Below are 21,742 nucleotides of genomic sequence, written 5' to 3' on the forward strand. Positions count from 1 at the left end.
ACTAATGCCATGTAAATGGTGGACAGGCTTTGAGGAGTCAGGAGGTGAGTTCTCACTGCCTCTGACCTGCTCTTGTAGCCCACAGTTTAAATGTGGCTAGTCCAGTTCAGTTTCTGGTCAATGGCAACCCCCAGGATATTGAAAACCTTCTTAACAATTTATTCCAGAGCTTTGCCTTTCCTCCAAATCAAGGGGTAGGGTCAGAGAGACATAAGTCAACACTCCTACCTCCCATTACAACCGAGTGATCCCTGGCTGACAGTTACTAGTAGGTTTTGGCCTGAAGGTTACCTGTTTGTTATCTTTCGACAACAGTTCATTGCAGCCCAAGACAAGCTTCGGTTCTGGTTGGAGCTCAATTCCATTGTGGACTTCTTCACCATCCCTCCAGTTATCGTTGCACTCTATTTCAACAAGGACTGTATTGGTGAGTACGCAAGTACAAAGATTGTTTGCTTTTCCTAACTCCCTCTTGAGCAACCATCATCCCAAATTTAAAATATTCAGGTTATCTTCTTCACGTTAAAGATTTCCTGAAACCAACTGTAATTCCTATAATGGAATAATCAGAGAACCCTTGAACTGTACTCTGAAGAAATTGGGAATTCTGGAAAAGCAGGCTTAGAATGGTGAATCAGATTGTTATCACTTTGTTCAGCTGTTGCAACACTCTTGGAGACTTGATGGTCTGTCTTGTGTTTGAGTTATCATGGTAACACCAGTTAACCTCTCCCGATCCCTTAACTGGTGACACTGCTGGCACTGGGGTTATGACATGTGATAAAGAACTCTGAGAATGCCTTCCAATGGAACTGCTGGCCCAACTCGGCAGCTATCATGGGAGCTGGGCTGGCAAGGTCTCAGGTCTCCAATATAGTAAATTCTAAAATGGAATTCAATTAATGTGCTGTTTTGTCAGTTAACAACAGAGAATGTTGCACAGTTTATGTCCAGACTTCCTTTCAACCTATTGAGCCCAAGCTCCCAGTCATAATTTGCTTTACCCTACCTGTCACTTCAATCTTTCAGACCAGAGGAAGCCTGCCATTAATATTTCAGCAGATCCAGGTTATTGATTTTCTTTGGCATTATTTTTCCAGGCTTGAGATTCATGAGATCTCTTCGCTTGCTGCAATTACCTGAAATCCTACAATACTTACGGATCTTGAAGAGAAAGTAAGTACAACTGTGACTGGTTAAATTGATATCAACTTGAGTAATTAATTTCATCCAAAGGCTAGATTGCCAGAGGACGTCAAATACTGATCACAAATATAGCCAGATGAGTCCTTACTTTGTCTTTGCAGCTATTTTCCATGTTAGTGTGAGAGGCCTAACTGACTGTTCACAAGAAATCTGCACATGCCAGATCTTGCTTGGAATACAAAGGGGAGAGTACAATGCTTATCCTTAGGAAGGAGATGTTATTGGAGGGAGTGCAGCACATATCCAGTGGAATCATCCCTGGCTTTGGGAGTGTTAAATAATGAGGCCAGACTTAATTCTATAAAAATTTGGTGTGGTTTTCATTCAAGCAGAGAAGCTGAGAGGGTTCCTGACTAAAGTCTGTAAAGTTATGAGAGGGCTAGAAAAAGAAAAATCTATACTCCTGGGGGAGGAGATTTATGTTCAGGGACAGCAGGTTTAAGAGGGATTAAGGAAGAACTTTTTTTTATCCTGAGTGGTGGGTATCCAGAACACTGCACCAGAAAGACTGGTAAAGTTGGGAATCATCCCAACATTTAAGAAGTTCTAGGTTCATGAAGAAAGCTCATCGCTATCTTCTCAAGGGCAATGAGGGATGAACAATACACGCTGGCGCAGCCAGCGGTGTTCACATCCCATGAATCAACTTTTAAAAAAGCCATAGTATACAAGACTACGGGCCAAGTGTGATAAAATGGGACAAGAGTGGATAAGTGTTTGATGAGTAGCATGAGGTGACTCTATGACCCACTGCATTGCCTAGGCTAGTATTGCCTGGGGCTAAGAAGGTATAAAGGTATAAGGTATTTTGTGCTGCTGAACCTATGAAAAAGATTCAATAGGATAGCTCAAGATGTTTGATTTCTTCACAATCCTCAAAGTAAGACACGGATGGTCTGAATGGAAATCATAATTCAGTCATCATATGTTCACTAGAAATTTGGAACTCTTCTCCACAATGTCTTATGAGTTCGTCTCAGCTTTCCACGCTGAGGGTGATAGTATTTATTGGTAGAGGGTTCTATCCAAGAAGGGTTAATGTATTTCAGATACAGATCGGACCTTAATACATTAACAGGGCTTCAGTTCAACTTTCAATTGGAAGAGTGGCACCTGTGAGTGCTCACCACTCCCTCTGCCAAACTGGAGTGAAGTGTCTACCTATGACTCTCAGAGCCAGAGGTGAGAGCACTACCCAATGAGTTGAACTGGCTCTTGTTGAAGATTTAAATCCTGGGCCTTCTGGAGAAGGGAAACATTTGACAGGGGAAACAGACAAGAATTCTGTTATATTCCTGTTGCTCACCATTTATCTTTCTTCTGAACCTTTAACTTTGCAGTTCAAAAATCAAACTGGCAAGTCTGCTGTCTGTGTTTCTGGGCACATGGTTCACAGCTGCTGGCTTCATACACACAGTAAGTTCACAAATTGGCTCTTCAGTGCCTCAAAATAATAAACACCCAGTCATTCTAACAAGAGCTCCATGTGCTACACATTTTTGGCAAAACATCTTGTCATTATTAACAATAAAGGCATTGACATTTAACTGTAGGAAGAGGTTCTGTGTGCATTATGGTCAACATGAAAACAGATTGTCAGTCAAAGAAAGTGAGATTTGTAAGCTGTTGTCAGGACAGGAATCAAGCACTTTGCTTTAAATGATAGTTTTCAAGGAAGAAGGGGAAGCTGAGAAATTAAATGAAGGATGGCATGGTGGCTCACTGGCTAGCTTTGCTGCCTTGCAGCTCCAGGTACCAGGGTTCAATTCCAGCCTTAAGTGTGGAGTTTGCATATTCTTCCTGTGTCTGGATGGGTTTCTTCCGGGTGCCCTGATTTCCTCCCATAGTCCAAAGACGTGCATACTAGGTGGATTAGGCATGCTAAATTGCTCACTGTGTTCAGCGATGAGCAGATTAGGGGCCAGCAGAGGGAATCTGGGAGAGAATGTGCGGGCACCCAGGAAAAAAAAGTCTTACCTCGCGTGACTGCAGCCTTCAGTGGTTCAGCAGAGGAAGAGTGGTCAGCTGGGTAATGGTTATCTTTCACCCAATAAATTTGGGGAGTAACTAATTAATTTTAAAACATTAACTAAGGAAAGATGGCAGGTCAAGTGATGTGTTATAGCTGTATGATGTGGGAGCTGGCTGATGCCATTGAGAACAGTAGTGACCACATTTGCAGCAAGTGTTGGCTGCTTGAGGAGCTAGAATCCGAACTCCAAACACTGCAACACATTTGGGAGGGGGAGAGATACCTGGATGCTGTGTTCCAGGAGGCAGTCACGTTTCGGAGATTAACTAATGTTAATTTGATCGGTGGGCAGAACTGCAGTGTGTGACTGCGAATGAGTCAGGTAGAGGGACCCTGCAGACAGGAACACAGGAGCCGCAGCCCTTGACATTGTCCCACAGGTATGAGGCACTTGCTCCCTCCCTGGATGAGGAACAGGGATGCAGGAAGGCTGAGCCAACTGACCATGGCTCCATGATCCAGAAGGCCATTCAAGAGCAGAGAGCTAAGGAACAGTTTGTGGTTGTAGGGGACTCCATCGTCAGGGGGATGGACAGTATTGTTTGTGAGCAGGATAGAGAGTCCCATATGGTGTGTTGCGTGCCCCGTGCCAGGGTGAGAGACATCTCTGACCGGCTTGAGAGGATACTAGAGAGGGAGGGGGAGGGGGACGATCCAGTTGTTGTGGTCCACGTAGGTACCAACAACGTAGGCGGGACCAGGAAAAAAGACCTGTTTCAGGATTATGAACAATTGGGAATAAAATTAAAAAACAGGTCTTCAAGGGTCATAATCTCTGGATTGCTGCCCGAGACACGTGCAAATTGGCACAGGGAGGGAGGATCAGGGAAGTAAACATGTGGCTAAAAGAGTGGTGTGGGAAAGTCTGGGACAGGAGGGATCCATACTGTTGGGATGGACTCCACCTGAACAGGGCCGGGTCCAGTGTTCTGGTGAGAAAGGTAAATAGTTTGGTCAATAAGACTTTAAACTACTAAGTAGGGGGGAAGGGATGAGTGAGCGTACAGGGAGTATAACAATAAATAGAAACAGCAAGTCAGCAGGCGACAAGGAAGCTTCAACTCCATTGAAAATTAGGAAGAAAGTTAAAGGGAAGGAGAACTCAAGAACTGTTAGTAATGGAGGTGACAGGACTCAAAAAGAAGGTGCGAAACGGTCATAAGGGCACTTTATCTGAATGCTCAGAGCATGTGGAACAAGGTAGATGAGTTGACGGTGCAAATCATGGCAAATGGGTATGGTTTAGTGGCCATTACAGAGACATGGCTGCAGGATGGTCATGGCTCGGAGTTAAATATCCAGGGATATTAAACTTTTCGGAAGGACAAACAGGAAGGAAAGGGAGGTGGTGTCGCTCTGATTTTTAAGGATGCTATCAGGGCGGTAGTGAGAGATGATATAGGTTCTACTGAACAAAAGGTTGAATCCATTTGGGTGGAAATTAGGAATAGCAGGGAGAAGTCACTGGTAAGTGTGATCTATGGGCCACCAAATAATGACATCGTGGTGGGGCAGGCAATAAACAGAGAAATAGCTAATGCATGTAAAAATGGTACAGCAATTATCATGGGGAATTTTAACGATATATCGATTGGTCAAACCAGGTCGGTCATGGCAGCTTCAAGGAGGGGTTCATAGAATGCATCCGCAATAATTTCCTTGAGCAATATATAATGGAACCTACGAGGGAACAAGCTATCCTAGATCTAGTCCTGTGTAATGAGACAGGAATAATTAATGATCTCATGGTTAGGGATCCACTGGGAAAGAGCAATCACAGTATGGTCGAATTTAAAATATAGATGGAGTGTGAGATGGTTAAATCCAGTACCTCTGTCCTGTGCTTAAACAAAGGAGACAATGATGGGATGAGGGAGGAGTTAGCTAAGATAGAATGGGAGCAAAAACTTTATGGTGGGTCAATTGAGGAACAGTAGAGAACTTTCAAAACAATTTTTCACAGTGCTCAGCAGAAGTATCTTCCAGTGATAAGGAAGAACTGTAGGAAAAGAGATAGTTAGCCATGGATGTCTAAGGAAATAAAGGAAAGTATCAGATTGAAGAAAAACACATACAAAAAAACAAAGAGTAATGGGAAACTCGTAGACTGGGAAATCTTTAAAGGCCAATAGAAAGCCACAAAAAAAGTTATAAAGAAAAGTAAGATAGATTATGATAATAAACTAGCTCAGAATATAAAAACAGGCAGCAAAAGTTTCTACAACTATGCAAATCATAAAAGAGTGGCTAAGGTAAACATTGGTCCTTTAGAGGATGAGAAGGCCAATTTAATAATTGGGAACGAGGAAACAGCCAAGGCATTAAACAGTTATTTTGTGTTGGTCTTCACAGTGGAAGACACAAATAACATGCGAAATCTGATGGCAAGAAGGCTATAGCAGGTGGGGACCTAGAAACTATCATTATCATTTAGGAGGCAGTGCTGGGCAAGCTAATGGGGGGGAGGGGGGGGGGAGGGGGCAAAAGGTAGACAAGTCTCCTGGCCCAGATTAGATGCATCCCAGAGAACTAAAAGAGGTGTCAGGGGAAATAGCAAATGTACTAGTAATTATTTACCAAAATTCAGTGGACTATGCGGTGGTTCCCGCAAATTAGAAAACTGCCAATGTGACGCCACGGTTTAAAAAAGGAAGTAGACAAAAAACAGGTAGTTCCTATTACCTCTGTACCTGTGGGCCAGTTAGCTTAACTTCGGTCATGGGGAAAATGCTTGAATCTGTTATTAAGGAAGAAATAGCAAGACATCTGGATATAAACTGTTCCACTGGGAACTCCCAGCATTTGTTCATGAAGGGTAGATCATGTTGAACTAATTTGTTGGAATCCTTTGAGGACATTACTTGCATGGTGGACAGTGGGGAACCTGTGGATGTGGTGTATCTGGATTTCCAGAAGACATTTGACAAGGTGCCACACCAAAGGCTACTGCATAAGACAAAGTTGCATGGTATTAAAGGTAATGTATTGGCATGGATAGAGGATTGGTTGGCTATTCAAAAGCAAAGAGTAGGGGTAAATGGCTGTTTTTCTGGTTGGCGATGAGTAGTTAGTGGTGTGCCTCAGGGATCAGTGTTGGGACCACAATTGTTTACAATTTACACAGATGATTTGGAGTTGGGGACTAAGTGTAGTATGTCAAAATTTGCAGATAACACTAAGGTGAGTGGTAGAACATGTGTGCAGAAGACACTGAAAGTCTGCAGAAGTATATAGATAGTCTAAGTGAGTGAGCAAAGATCTGGCAGATGGAGTACAATGTTGATAAGTGTGAGGTCATCCATTTTGTAGGAATAACAGCAAAATTAACTATGTTTTAAATGGTAAAAAAGTGCATCACGCTGCTGTGCAAAGTGTCTTAGGTGTCCTTGTGCATGAATTGCTAAAAGTAGGATTGCAGGTGCAGCAGGTAATTCAAAAAAGAAAATGGAATTTTTCTTGTCCTTGCTAGAGGGATGGAGTTTAAAAACAGGGAGGCTATGCTGCAGCTGTATGGGGTCCTGGTGAGGCCACACCTGGAGTACTGTGTGCAGCTTTGGTCTCCTTACTTGAGAAAGGATATACTAGAGGGGGGTGCAGAGGGGATTCACTTGGTTGATTCCAGAGTTGAGAGGGTTGGATTATGAGGATTGACTGAGTCAGCTGGGATTATAAAAATTGGAATTCAGAAGAATGAGGGGAGGTCTTACGGAAACATATAAGATTATGAAGAGAATAGATAAGGTGGAGGCAGGGAGGTTGTTTCCACTAGCAGGTGAAACTAGGACTAGGGGGCATAGCTTCAAAATAAAGGGAAGCAGATGTAGGACTGAGGTCAGGAGGAACTTCTTCACCCAATGGGTTGTGAATCTGTGGAACTCCCTGCCCAGTGAAACGGTTGAAGCTATCTTGCTAAATGTTTTTAAGGCAAGGCTAGATAAATTTTTGAACAGTAAAGAAATTAAGGGCTATGGTGTGTGGGTGGGAAAGTGGAGCTGAGTCTCAAAAAGATCAGCCATGATCTTACTGAATGGCAGGGCACGCTCGAGGGGCCGGATGGCCTACTCCTGCTCCTAGTTCTTATGTTGTTATTCGCCATGTATAATATAGAGTTACAGGGATAGGGGTGGGGTGGGTGGGCCTGGGTTGGATCCTCTTTGGAGGGTTAGTGTGGACTGGATGGTGCAAATGGTCTGCTTCCATATTGCAGGGATTCTGTGAGTTCTACAACAAAGTGCCCTCGTTGCTGATCATGGGACCAGAGTACCGGGGAAGAGTCTGGACTCAGTAAATTGTGTGGTGTGATGGGTTATTGGGCTGGAGCGGGTTCAAGGGAGAGGGAGGAGAGATTGAGACCATGGAAGAGTTGAGCACAAGGCATTGGAAAAGCAAAGCCAGTGAGATGGAGTGATGAATAAGTGGAACCTGATGTGGGATTGAGTTTGTTCAGCTTGAAAACTGTAAGCAGTTGAGCTACTTAGGAAGAGCTCAGATTTGCTTCCCCATTCTCCAGTTTCTGTGAAGATAGTTTGCACAGGTCCATTCTCTGCCCTTGCCCTATTGAAGGTGGCTGTGTTGCCTGTGGCAGGATCACAGTTATTCTTAACAGAATAAGGGTGAAGAAGGAGATTATATTTAAAGATCTAAGGATATCTGAGGATATAATTTTAGTCACGTCCATGGATGCAACTTTTTCATAATACTTCTGTAATGTGAATGTTTCACCTGAAAAGATTCCTTGCATGACTGTCATTAATTGTTATGATCTTTGTTTACAGATTGAAAATTCAGGAGATCCCTGGTTGAAAGAACCCAATGAACAAACCTTAACGTACTGGCAGTGTGTCTACCTACTCATGGTCACCATGTCCACTGTTGGATACGGGGACTTGATTGCCAAAACTACAGTTGGCCAGGTCTTCATGGTATTCTTCATCATTTTGGGCTTGGTAAATAAATCCATTAATTTTCTGGTTCTGAGGATGGGTCACCGGACCTGAAACATTAACTCTGATTCCGCTTCACAGATGCTGCCAGACCTGCTGAGCTTTTCCAGCAACTTCCGTTTTTGTTCTTCTTATTTTACTCCTTTTTTGAAGTCAACATCTTTCATCTCAAATGTGCTTCTTAGATCCAACACTGATTAATGGTACCAGTTTCCTCCCTGTCTGAATGAACAATTATTACTTAACTTGCCATCACACTATTGCTCTCAGTCAGCAGCCTCACTTGCTTTCCTCCCCATTCAGGTAAATAGCACAGATGTTTTTCAGAGGAAACTTGATAAACACATAAGGAGCAAAAGAATAGATGGCTATGCAGAAAGTGTATGATGGACAAGGGTGGGAAAGGTTCATGTGGACTGCAGCGTAAACGACACAGACGCTTTGGACTAAATGGCCTGTTACTGTGTTGTGCTGTGGACTCAAGTGAATCTGAAGATTATCAATTCAAGCCTCAGTCTACAAAGTGGCATACAAGAATCTTGGCTGAAGGAATACTGCTCTATCAGACTCAGAGGTCACATAACACAAGGTTATTGTTCAACAGGTTTATTTGAAATCATAAGCTTTTGGAGCGCTGTCCCTTTGTCAGGAATCCACCTGACAAAGGGGCAGCAATTCGAAAGCTTGTGATTTCGAGTAAATCTGTTTGACTATGACCTTGCATTGTGTGACTTCTGACCTTGTCCACCTCAGTAGAATACTGGCACCTCCACATCAGCTCTATCAGAGGTATCAGGGAACAGTTATACTTGGTATTCTGGTATTACCTATCCTTTAATCAATATTAATGGAACTAATATCTGATCATTACCGTATTGTGATTTGTGGGAGCTTGCTGTATGCAAATTCACTGCTCTGTTACTTAAAATACAACTTCAAAAGTCTTCTATTGGCAGTGGAATGCTTTGGGATCTCCCAGAGTCAAAAAAGGCATTGTAGAAATACAATTCTTTCTTTCATCCATTTTCTGCAAAGTGCAAGTGATATCCTCTGGTTCATACATGGCAAAGTTGCAACTCTGAACTGAAAGCATCTAAACATTTAAAACCTGATTAACCCTAACAGGCTTTGTTTGCAAGTCACGTCCCTGAGATTATAGAAATTATTGGAAGCCATCGGAAATATACTGGGAGATACAGCCACTTCACAGGTAAAAAGTGAGTATTCTCCATCTCTTTTCTCAGACTCTTTGTTGATGACATTGGTCTTTTGATTGAATTATCTGCCACCTTAGCAAGCATTTACTGGGTCATCAAAATCGAGCTGAACCTTAGAGTGGGAGCAGGTTTCATTGTCATTCGATGAATGGGAGATATAAAGTTAGTCAGGCTTCTAGTTTCTGCAGGCTATCCAGGGATTGCTGCTGGGACAATGCTGCAGCCACCAGAGGAATGGGTGACCCAGCATGGTCAAAGTTGACCAGATACTTTTCAAATATCACACAGACAAACATTTGCATGAATGGCTCAGATTTTGTATCCCCAAAGCAACAGCAAATCACAACTGAGAATGGGAAGAAGTTGTCACTGAGAGGTTGCTGGTGAGAACCAACAGTTAAAATATTTTTAACAACTAGGATCAGTGCTGTGCAGAGCTGGGAATTCAGTACTCCTCATCACATTGCTCAAACCTCAATACCCACTATCCCATATACTTTATTTCTCCAGTTAACAGGTGCAAGCATTGACCAAGTGTGGGATACAAATCCAATGTTATAAAGAGAACAAGGCAACTGGTTGTGTCTTTATTGACATGACCTGTGGTCTACCTCTGTCCTAAACATCCACTGAGGCAGCATTTTCTGCGTGAACAGGAAGTACAATGGAGGATGAAGTTAGTGAAAGAGGATACGTACATCAAAGCAGAAAAAGACATGCTTTAGCACTTAGGTCCTTGAATACCCATCCCCCCAACCTATGTTGAATAAACAGTCAGCATGTTTTACAAATGAAAATTAGGATGATTGTACACTGGGAATTTATTCCTGCATCCTTGATTTCCTCTTGCATGGCCAATGTATATTGTGGCCATTCCCATGCCCATCCTTCAGTGAATTCAGTCAAAGTTGTTCTATTCTGAGCCATTTCATGGAAAATCTCCAAGGGAGAGTGATGACAAAACCAGATTCAGAAGGAATGAAGGAATGGCCTATGGCTCGAGAGCAAAGCAATTCAGTTTAGCTGAGAAGCCTTTGACCTTTGTGTGTTGTGTGTTGTCTGTTGCAGATATGTTATAGTCTGTGGTCATATTACTCGTAACAGTATCCATGACTTTCTGAAGGATTTTACTCGTAAAGAAAGAGAGGAAAGTTCAACAGACATTGTAGTTATGGAGAAGTAAGTTCTGCATTCTGATATGTATCTTTTCTTCTAGCTTCCTTATAAGATTTGAAGCATGATTTAAAAGAAAAATTCTTAAAATGTGGGCATTGATGGCAAGTCCAGAAAATATTTCCCATTCCAAACCACATTGAGTGATTTAAGGTCTGCAAAACATAAAAAATTAGGAATCTGCCACTCAATAAGATCATGGCTGACCTGATCAGAGCCTTAACTTCACATTCCTGCTGACCCTCCCCCACCAATAACCCTTGACTTGAGAGAAGTATCAACAATTTTGGCACTGATTCAGAACACACACGGATGGCAGAGGACACTAGTCAGTTAGAGCACCAGTGTTATCAGGACATAATAAACAAAATTTGATTTTGAACTGCTTTAGCACTTGTTGCTATCATAGGAAATGTAACCTTCTCATTAGAGAACTGAACCAGCAGTTAAACTTCGTATTGTTCAGAAAAATTCCCTAGCCTCTAGCATTTGGAAAGCTCAGGGCAACAAAAGCACCACTTTCAAGTTCACCTTCAAATCACAGACTTGGAAATATATTACTGCTCCTTCACTTTCTTGGAGTCAAAATACCAAAACTCTCTTCCTAATAATGTGCAGAACAGCCTCGATGTCTGGTGTTCATTTGCTCCTATTTCCTGCATTTGTTGTGCATATATCTTCACTTAGCTCACTACCACCACGTGGAGAATAAATGTGAACCCAGCCAGAAAACACTCCCCAATAAAGAACCATGAAAAGGGAAGGACCCAAAGCTATACCGAAGTATCTATACTGCAGAATCACTGGAATAGACTTTAAACTTACTGCTGCACATGAAACATGCTTGAAATGATCCTGATAGATTGACACCAATTATTGAGACAGATTTTTAATTAGTGACAGGTTGAAGGTGATGGAGAGCAGGAAGGAAAGTGGAGTTGTGGCTGAGATGGGATCACCCACAATCGTATTAAATGGAGATTAGGCATGAAGGGCTGAACGGCTTACTCCCGCTCCTAGTTCTTACGTTCTGATATCGACAACCTCATTTTCACTTCAGTTAATTTGTGGAAATGAAATGACCAATGCTGCTACCTCCCTGTATCTAGGGACTCAGCTTGAAACTGGGAATCACATAATTATCTAATCGTGGTTTTACGGAAATGTCTCAGTTAACATGCCTGCTCTGCTTACTAACAGCTTTAACCCTGGCCTTGAGCTTCAGGCCCTGTTTAAACGACACACAACACAGATGAAGTTTTTCCAAGGATCAGTACTCAACTCCAGTGATTTGGACAGGATTCGGGTAAGAACAGCAAGATGACGCTTGTGTTAAGGTGATAAGAGAGAGGCCTCAGTGTATGTGTCAGTCTCTTTTATCAAAGTTCATAAACTCAGGAGGGGCACAGATTGGGTGAATAGCCGAGGTCTTTTCCCAGGGTAGTGGAGTGAATGGAATGTACTACCAAAGGTGCTGGTGGAGGCTGGTACAATTATAACATTGAAAAGACATCTGGATGGGGATATGAAATAGGAAGGGTTTACTATATAGGCTAAATGCTGGCAAATGGGACTAGATTAATGTAGAATATCTGGTCGGCATGAACAAACTGGATCAAAGGGTCTGTTTCCGAGCTGTGCATCTCAATGACTCCTCACTTATTTGCATTAATCTGCCATGATAATGGTACCATGAAAAGAACAGCAGATGACATTGCCCACACTGATCTCCTGTGGGCAACAGAGCATTGCTTGTTGAGGAACCCACAGCAGGTTTCAGATTGTAGGTGGCCCTGTTGATGAAATCATCACTTCCATTGTCTGGTCTATTAGCAAAGCCTTGTGCTTCGACATTTTAGTTGGGTCCAACAACTTTGACACAATTACTTGGAGAACAAAGGCCATATTAATTAATACACTTTGTTGAGTAGCCATGTTGAAGTTAACAGACTTTTTCCAGCAATGAGGAATCGAAATGGAGCTGTGACAACCTTTGGACTTATCATAGACAGTGCCCTTGGATGATAAGAAGGCATTAGTTTCAAACCTTCAGTATTTAAATGCTGAGGCCAGTGGAATGCTTGCACCTCTACGCAGACACTCGCGCACACACTCTCTCTCTATACATATTTGTTCTTATATTTTCACAGTGCTCACTGAAAATTTCTATACCTCTGTTATCCTTTTCCATTGTGAAGACTAACACAAAATATTCACTGATGATTGTGGCCACGCCTTCCAGGTCCACACAGCAATCTGATGGCTCCGTTCTTTCCCTAGTTATTCACTGGCCCTTTATATATATATTTTAAAAATTCCTTTAGGTTTTCTAATATTCCATCCATAAATGCTTTCTCCTGCACTCTTCCTGGTATTCCTAATTTCCTTTTAAATCTCCCCGCAGGCCTGTCAAACTCCTCCAGAAACTCTGTCCTCAATATTAAGCCCTCAATATCGACCATAGGTTTCTCTTTTTTTTTCCATCCTAACCATTATATGCCATGGCACCCAGAGTTCTTCAAGCTAGGTCCCACTTTTTGTCAGTCCTCTGTGAATGTCTCCTGCTGCTGACACGGTCTTATATACAAGTAGCTACTTGCAGCAAATTTGCGTTAAACTGTATCTGATTGTAAAATTAGTCTTTCCCCAGATGAGACCTTTTATTTACAGCCCATTCTTATCCATTTCCATACTATCCTATATCTGAGTTATGGTCACGATCTCCAAAATGCTCCTCTACTGAGAAATCTTCCACTTGCCCAAGCTCATTTCCCAATATTAGGTCCAGAACTGTCCCTTTCCTTATTGGTATTTCTGTGTTGGCAAAAGTGGGTAGAGTGCTTGCAGACTGGAAGGCAGGATGTTAGAATTTGTTTCTAAAATGATAGCGGGGAAAAAGTGCATGGTCCCTTTAAATAATGATGAGCTTTTCTAGGCTTGCAGATTTTTAAAAAAATGTCTGCAAATGCACAGAATTCTCAAAATTGGAACATTTGTATCAAAGGCTGTATGATTAGGAAAAAATGCTGCAGTTTGTTTTGTTAGCAAGGCACCCAGTTTAAATATCACCCAATTAATTTAAACCAGGCACTTAGAGAGTGAAAACTAATTAAATTTGAATTGGACATCTTAGCCCCAATCTTAATGTAAGAAATTGACAGGTCATCAATGGTATAAAAGAAGAGGCATTTGAAAATTGGGGTGGCAGTGAACTGCCATCTGAAGAGAAACTCAATGGCTCTCACAGAAATCTTTGAGCTCTCAGAGTAAGCATCATCAAAATAAAAATAATGGCACTCTTAGCTAATATTCCTGACGCAAGAATTTGACGGAGGAAGGTGTTCTTGACTGGAAGACAGCGGAGAAGGCAAAGAACATTCTGGAAGACCTATCGTGGCTGTAATTTTGAGAGATTAAGTTTTAATTATTTTTATTAATTTTGTTTCCTTAAATGGGATTTGCATTTATTGGAACAGCATACCATTAGAATTTTATTTTAATTGGGAATAGTTAGTAGTTAAGTGGGAATTATTTGATTTTTTAATAATTCTGTTAATTTGTCAACTATCTGAATTACTTAAATAAATTGTTGCTTGTTGATTATAGACTGACTGTTAGGAATTCAACATTTTTCTCCTTTATAACAGATTGGGAGGTGAGAGGCAGATGATCCTATTTTTCACATTTCCTTTAACAGATTACAAGATGAGGCAAGCTTCTCTAGGTACTTTAATTATTGGAGAGGTGTCAACCTCATCTCTACATTGTAACAATGTACTAGCTAAAAAGTTCTCCTGGAAGAAAGTTAAGAATTTTGCTCCCTCATTGCCTTTCTTCCTTAAATTTGTCCCAGTTAGTATTTGGGTAATTAAAATCTCCAGCTTTTACTGCCTTATTTTTCTGATGCTTTCCTGAAATTTGATGACATATTTGACCCTCTATCACTCCCAGACTATGTCTGGGCCTATGGTACACATTCAACAATTGCCCCTTTTGTGTATTTTAATCATAGGCATATTGATCATTTGATGATCCTTCTAAGATATTATCCCCCCTCATGGCTATAAGATTATAAGATTGTGGAGCAGGGGTAGGCCATTCGGCCTTTCAATCAGATCATGCCTTTTCCAACATTTCTAACATTTCCAACATTTTCTTGCCCTTTTCCCGTAACCCTTGAATCCTCATTGATCAAGTGTCTATAATTGATTCCTTCATCTATATTGTGATTCCTTTTTTCTACTAATCCTTTTTCCATCTCACCTGAATATCATATAATCAGGAATGGTGAGTTGACAAACCTGCCAACTAAATTTCAGCTAAATTTAAATAAAAGCTTGAAACCATAGTCCCATGTGCTTATCTGTATGCTTGGCTCATCTGCTTTATTCCTCAGGCTCCTTGTATCAAAATATATTCCATGCTGAACTCACTTCTTTTTGATTTACCTATGTTCCCTCTGCCTTCAAGATTCACTCACATATAAACGTGTAATTCCATCTTAGTTTCTCCCCTCCTCAAACTACTCATCAGGATATCATTCCCTTGCCAATCTAGTTTTAATCCACTCAGCACCATTAACAAACCTAATCATGAACGATGTTTGTCCTGGTCCTGTTCAGATGTAACCCATTCATTTTGTAAGTTCCCACCTCCCACAGAGCAGTCTCAATGCCTGAGAAATTTAAGGCCCTCCCTCCAGCAAAATCTCTTCAGCTACACATTCACCTGCTCTATCCTTCTCTTCTGATACTCACTGTGGCTTGGTACAGGGAGTAACCTAAAGATTACAACCGGCTTTTCAGTTTCCCGCCTAAATCCCTAAATGCAGGATCTCATTGATCATTCTTCCTCTGTCATTTGTCCCAGCATGGGCCATGACCTCTGGCTATACATCCTCCCACTTCAAAATGCCCAGTAGTCATTCCGTGATGTCCTGACTGGCACTTGGGGAGCAATGTATCATCCCGGAGACACATTTACACCAACGAAAGCGCATGTCCACTATTCTACGACCCTCTGCTACTATCACCCTATCACACTTCTTAAATCCTCCTGGAGCTGCTGAACCACCCACATTGGCTTGGCCTTGCCTCTGGATGGCTTCACAGAGAATTGCCACTCTCTTTCCAAGGCTGGAAAGTGCTTTGTGAGCAAAATGCACCCAGGGGATTTCCTCACAACCTGCCTGGTCCCTCCTTCCATCTGCTACTCATCTATTCCCTCTCTTAAGCTGTGAGGTGACCACATCCTGAATCGTGCTGTCTGATGCACTGTAGTGTCCCCAGCTGCTACTTGAGTGCTCCAGCCAGAGGTATCTCCTGCACATGGTCATCAGACTGCCAAGAGTGTTCAGAATTTCCTACATAAGGCAGGATGTGTAAATCACGGGTCTAAGAGCCCCGCCATACTTTTGCTAAATAGAATATGGATCCTTGCTTTTATTCTCCCTTTAAATTCACTGTAGAAAATGACAATGTTGTCGAGGAGAATACTGAGATACAGGCTACTAGACTAGGTGGGATTGAGGTTCACAAGGAAGAGGTATTAGAAATCCTTCAGCAGGTGAAGATAGATAAGTCCCCTGGGCCGGATGGGATTTATCCTCGGATCCTCTGGGAAGCCAGGGAGGAGATTGCCGAGCCTTTGGCATTGATCTTTAACTCGTCATTGTCTACAGGAATAGTGCCAGATGACTGGAGGATAGCAAATGTGGTTCCCCTGTTCAAGAAGGGGAGTAGAGACAACCCTGGTAATTATAGACCAGTGAGCCTTACCTCAGTTGTTGGTAAAGTGTTGGAAAAGATTATAAAGTATAGGATTTATAATCATCTAGAAAAGAATAAATTGATTAGGGATAGTCAGCACGGTTTTGTGAAGGGAAGGTCGTGCCTCACAAACCTTACTGAGTTCTTTGAGAAGGTGACCAAACAGGTAGATGAGAGTAAACCGGTTGATGTGGTGTATCTGGATTTCAGCAAGGCGTTCGATAAGGTTCCCCACAATAGGCTATTGTACAAATTGCGGAGGAATGGGGTTGTGGGAGATATAGCAGTTTGGATCGGAAATTGGCTTGCTGAAAGAAGACACAGGGTGGTAGTTGATGGGAAATCTTCATCCTGGAGACCAGTCAATAGTGGTGTACCGCAAGGGTCGGTGTTGGGTCCACTGCTGTTTGTCATTTTTATAAATGACCTGGATGAGGGCATAGAAGGATGGGTTAGTAAATTTGCAGACGACACTAAGTTCGGTGGAGTTATGGATAGTGACGAAGGATGCTGTAGGTTGCAGAGAGACATAGATAAGCTGCAGAGCTGGGCTGAGAGGTGGCAAATGGAGTTTAATGCAGACAAGTGTGAGGTGATGCACTTTGGTAGGAGTAACCGGAAGGCAAAGTACTGGGCTAATGGTAAGATTCTTAGTAGTGTAGATGAGCAGAGAGATCTCGGTGTCCATGTACACAGGTCCTTGAAAGTCGCCACCCAGGTTGACAGGACTGTTAAGAAGGCATACAGTGTTTTAGCTTTTATTAATAGAGGGATCGAGTTCCGGAACCAAGAGGTTATGGTGAAGCTGTACAAAACTCTGGTGCGGCCGCACTTGGAGTATTGTGTACAGTTCTGGTCACCGCATTATAAGAAGGATGTGGAAGCTTTGGAAAGGGTGCAGAGGAGATTTACTAGGATGTTGCCTGGTATGGAGGGAAGGTCTTGAGGAAAGGCTGAGGGACTTGAGTCGGTTTTCATTAGAGAGAAGAAGGTTGAGAGGTGACTTAATTGAAACATATAAAATAATCAGAGGGTTAGATAGGGTGGATAGGGAGAGCCTTTTTCCTAGGATGTTGACAGCGAGCACGAGGGGACATAGCTTTAAATTGAGGGATGAAAGATATAGGACAGATGTCAGAGGTAGTTTCTTTACTCAGAGAGTAGTAAGGGAATGGAATAATTTGCCTGCAACGGTAGTAGATTCGCCAACTTTAGGTACATTTAAGTCGTCATTGGACAAGCATATGTATGTACATGGAATAGTGTAGGTTAGATGGACTTGAGATCGGTATGACAGGCCGGCACAACATCGAGGGCCGAAGGGCCTGTACTGTGCTGTAATGTTCTATGTTAAATCTACTTAAGCAAGATATTTCTAGCCCAAACTTATGTCCAAAACTGCACTCAGATCTCTCGTCTATCCGTTTGCTTCTCTGCAAAGGTCCTCACCTCACCACTGCTTTCAGTGATCCTAATCATGGTTACAGGGTCTTCATTTGTTCCTCTCAGTGATACTGATCATGGTTACAGGGTCCTCACCTCACGCACTCCTCTCAGTGATACTGATCATGGTTACAGGGTCCTCACCTCACGCACTCCTCTCAGTGATCCTGATCATGGTTACAGGGTCCTCACCTCACGCGTTCCTCACAGTGATCTGGATCACGGTTACAGGGTCCTCACTTGTTCCTCTCAGTGATCGTGATCATGGCTACAGGGTCCTCACTTGTTCCTCTCAGTGATACCGATCATGGTCACAGGGTACTCACTTTGCCTCTTCCTCTGAAGCTCAGGCTTGTTGTTGTCCAAAGCAATTAATTGACCATCTAAATTCTCCTAAGCCTCCATTTGTAGCCGAATCTTTTCACATGTCAATGTTGGACAATGCCATGAAAGGTTAAATTAGGAAATAGGTCGTCTGGCACTATCATTCATTACTTGATTTTTGACAGGTTACACCAAGTTGACTTGTTGGGAAGCCTCTTTGGCCACCCTACTGCTCTTGGTTAGTCCACTCAGTCTGCACAAACATACAAAATTAATTGGTAGCAAAAGATCCACTTGCTTTCCAAGCTGGCTGGAAGTTTCATGGTCAGACACTTCCTCAAGAGGGATTTACTGAGTATGAATGTGAGTAGTGCTCTAACATCATGGCAAGACAATTATGCATTTGTTGCTTAAGCCTCTTTGGATCTGACGGGACTCTCAGATGAATGTGGTTGATGTGATCATCTATTTTAGATTTCCAAAAATTTGTCAAAGGAATAGTTCTTAAATGCAAGGCTTCATGAAAGAAACGGGACGAAATGATGACTCTTTCTGGACAATGGCAGAAAGCTAAGAGTTCATTTTGTTTATATTTGCTATTATGTGTCAATAAATTAATACTTTATGCCAGTATTCAACACAGAGCAGGAATTATTGGAGGATGTTCTCAGGGAAGGGAGTGGCAAATTTCTAAGGATACATCAGGATTTGAATCAGTTGGAGGCATGGCCAGAAAAATGGCGGATGGAGCTTAATCTGGACAAATGTGAGATGATGGATTTTGGAAGGTCACATTCAGGTGGACATTATATAGCGAATGGCAGAACCTTAAGGAGTAATGATGTGCAGAGGGACTGGGTTGTACAGATCCACAGATCCCTGAAGGTAGCAGCACAGGTAGATAACGTAATAAAAAAGGCCAAGGGCATGCTTGCCTCCATTGGAAGGGATTTAGAGTATAAGGTCAGACAAGTTATGCTGCAGCTTTGTAGAACTTTAGTTAGGCCACACTTGGAACATTGTGTACATTTCTGGTCACCACACTACTGAAAGGATGTTGATGCTTTGGAGAGGGTACAGAAAAGGTTTACCAGGATGTTACCCAGTTTGGGGGATTTAAGCAATGAAGAAAGGTTGCATAGACTGGGCATGTTTTCACTGGCATGCAGGAGGTTTGACAATGGGCAACCTAATAACATTTTATAAGATTTTGAATGGGTTGGATAGAGTGGAAAGAATGAAGCTTTTTCCCAGGGTAGAGGGGTTAATTACAAGGGGACACAGGTTCAAGGTGCAGGGGGCAAGTTTAAAAGAGATGTACGAGGCAGGTTTTTCACACACAGGGTGGTGAGTGCCTCGAACACACTACCAGAGAAGGTGGTGGAAGCAAACACAGTATCAGTATTCAACATGCACTTGGTCAAATACGTGAATAGGAAGGGAATAGAGGGATATGGATCCTGTAAGTGAAGACAGTTTTAGAATGGATGGGCAAAAAGACCTGTTCCTATGTTGTATTGTTCTTTGTTATTTAAATAAAGCCTTTCTATTCCCCCTGAACCACCACCTCTCCCCCACCCCCCCACCCCCTCACCCCCAACCCTTAGCCGGACAATGCAGATGCCTGTCTGATTTTGGCAGATAAAAACTGTCTGAATCCTGAAGCGGAAGATTCTGCAAACATCATGAGGTAGGAAACTGGTATAGGAACATAGAACATAGAGCATAGAGCATAGAACAATATAGCGCAGAACTGGCCCTTCGGCACTCAATGTTGTGCCGACCTGTGTCCTAATATAAGCCCAACCTCTACACTATCCCTTCATCATAAGACCATAAGACATAGGAGTGGAAGTAAGGCCATTAGACCCATCGAGTCCATTCCGCTATTTAAATCATGGCTGATGGGCATTTCAACTCCACTTCCCTGCACTCTCCCCATAGCCCTTGATTCTTTGTGAGATCAAGAATTTGTCGATATCTGCCTTGAAGACACTTAACGTCCCGGCCTCCACTGCACACCGTGGCAATGAATTCCACAGGCCCACCACACTCTGGCTGAAGAAATGTCTCCTCATTTCCATTTTAAATTTACCTCCTCTAATTCTAAGGCTGTGCCCATGGGTCCTAGTCTCCCCGCCTAACAGAAACAACTTGCCAGCTTCCACCCCTTCTAAGCCACACATTATCTTGTAAGTTTCTGTTAGATTCCATTAGATCTCCCGCTCAATCTTCTAAACTCTAATGAATACAATCCCAGGATCCTTAGCCATTCATTGTACGTTAAACCTACCATTCCAGGGATCATCCGTGTGAATCTCTGCTGGACACGCTCCAGCGCCAGTATGTCCTTCCTGAGGTGTGGGGCCCAAAATTGGACACGGTATTCTAAATGGGGCCTAACTTGAGCTTTATAAAGTCTCAGAAGCACATCGCTGCTTTATATTCCAACCCTCGAGATAAACAACAACATTACATTCACTTTCTTAATTACGGACTCTACCTGCAAGTTAACCTTTGGAGAATTCTGGACCAACACTCCCAGATCCCTTTGTACTTCTGCTTTACGAATTTTCTCACCGTTTAGAAAATAGTCCATGCCTGTATTCTTTTTTCCAAAATGCAAAACGTCACATTTGCTCAAGTTGAATTTCAATAGCCATTTCCTGGACCACTCTCCTAAACTGTCCAAATCTTTCTGCAGCCTCCACACCTCCTCAGTACTACCTGCCTGTCCACCTATCTTTGTATCATTGGCAAACATCGCCAGAATGCCCCCGGTCCCTTCATCCAGATCATTAATATATAAAGTGAACAGCTGTGGCCCCAACACTGAACCCTGCGGGACACCACTTGTCGCCGGTTGCCATTCTGAAAAAGAGCTATTTATCCCAACTCTCTGCCTTCTGTCAGACAGCCAATCCTCAATCCAAGCCAGTAGCTCACCTCAAACACTTTGGGCCCTCAACTTACTCAGCAGCCTCCCGTGAGGCACTTTATCAAAGGCCTTTTGGAAGTCTGGATAATAACATCCACCGGGTTTCCCCGGTCTAACCTACTTGTTATCTCTTCAAAGAATTCTAACAGGTTTGTCAGGCACGACCTCCCCTTACTAAATCCATGCTGACTTGTTCTAACCTGACCCTGCACTTCCAAGAATTTAGAAAACTCGTCCTTAACAATGGATCCTAGAATTTTACCAACAACCAACGTTAGGCTAATTGGCCTATAATTTTCCATCTTTTGTCTTGATCCTTTCATCCTTCCTTGATCATCCATATGCTTATCCAAGGACTGTTTAAATGCCCCTAATGTGGCTGAGTTAACTACATTGGCAGGCAGGACATTCCACGTCCTTACCACTCTCTGAGTAAAGAAACTGCCTCTGAGGTAGATCAAGCTGCATTAGTGTAGGACCCTGATCCCTCTGAGCACATCGCCAGGAGGCACTGACATTGGTCAGCAGTTCAATCTATGCCGCTCACTTTAGATTTCTCAATGGGATTATTTCTGACTAAAGTTAGTTGAAGAAGAACTGTTGGTCAGGGTGCCTGGGAGAACACTGCTGTCTTGTGTGTTGTAGAATCATGTGAGTCTGTGCGAACAATGGGACGAAGTCTCAGTTTCTCCCCTCAT

At 42.6% G+C, this 21,742-nt stretch overlaps 2 protein-coding genes across 3 annotated transcripts in view; one reads left to right on the plus strand and one right to left on the minus strand.

Moving 5' to 3' along the window:
• aspdh (aspartate dehydrogenase domain containing) overlaps positions 1-21,742 on the minus strand; it is a 98,754-nt gene that overhangs the window by 56,576 nt on the left and 20,436 nt on the right. The gene's annotated exons all lie outside the window — the stretch shown is intronic.
• LOC125447947 (calcium-activated potassium channel subunit alpha-1-like) overlaps positions 1-21,742 on the plus strand; it is a 121,414-nt gene that overhangs the window by 18,096 nt on the left and 81,576 nt on the right. Inside the window, exons 6-13 of the mRNA XM_059641092.1 lie at positions 316-427; positions 1,101-1,176; positions 2,547-2,622; positions 8,014-8,184; positions 9,307-9,398; positions 10,467-10,577; positions 11,772-11,877; positions 19,714-19,796. Coding sequence (XP_059497075.1) covers positions 316-427; positions 1,101-1,176; positions 2,547-2,622; positions 8,014-8,184; positions 9,307-9,398; positions 10,467-10,577; positions 11,772-11,877; positions 19,714-19,796 — 827 coding nt within the window. The remainder of the gene's footprint in view (positions 1-315; positions 428-1,100; positions 1,177-2,546; positions 2,623-8,013; positions 8,185-9,306; positions 9,399-10,466; positions 10,578-11,771; positions 11,878-19,713; positions 19,797-21,742) is intronic.

Source organism: Stegostoma tigrinum, chromosome 40, assembly GCF_030684315.1.
Source record: "Stegostoma tigrinum isolate sSteTig4 chromosome 40, sSteTig4.hap1, whole genome shotgun sequence".
NCBI classification, from domain to species: Eukaryota; Metazoa; Chordata; class Chondrichthyes; order Orectolobiformes; family Stegostomatidae; genus Stegostoma; species Stegostoma tigrinum.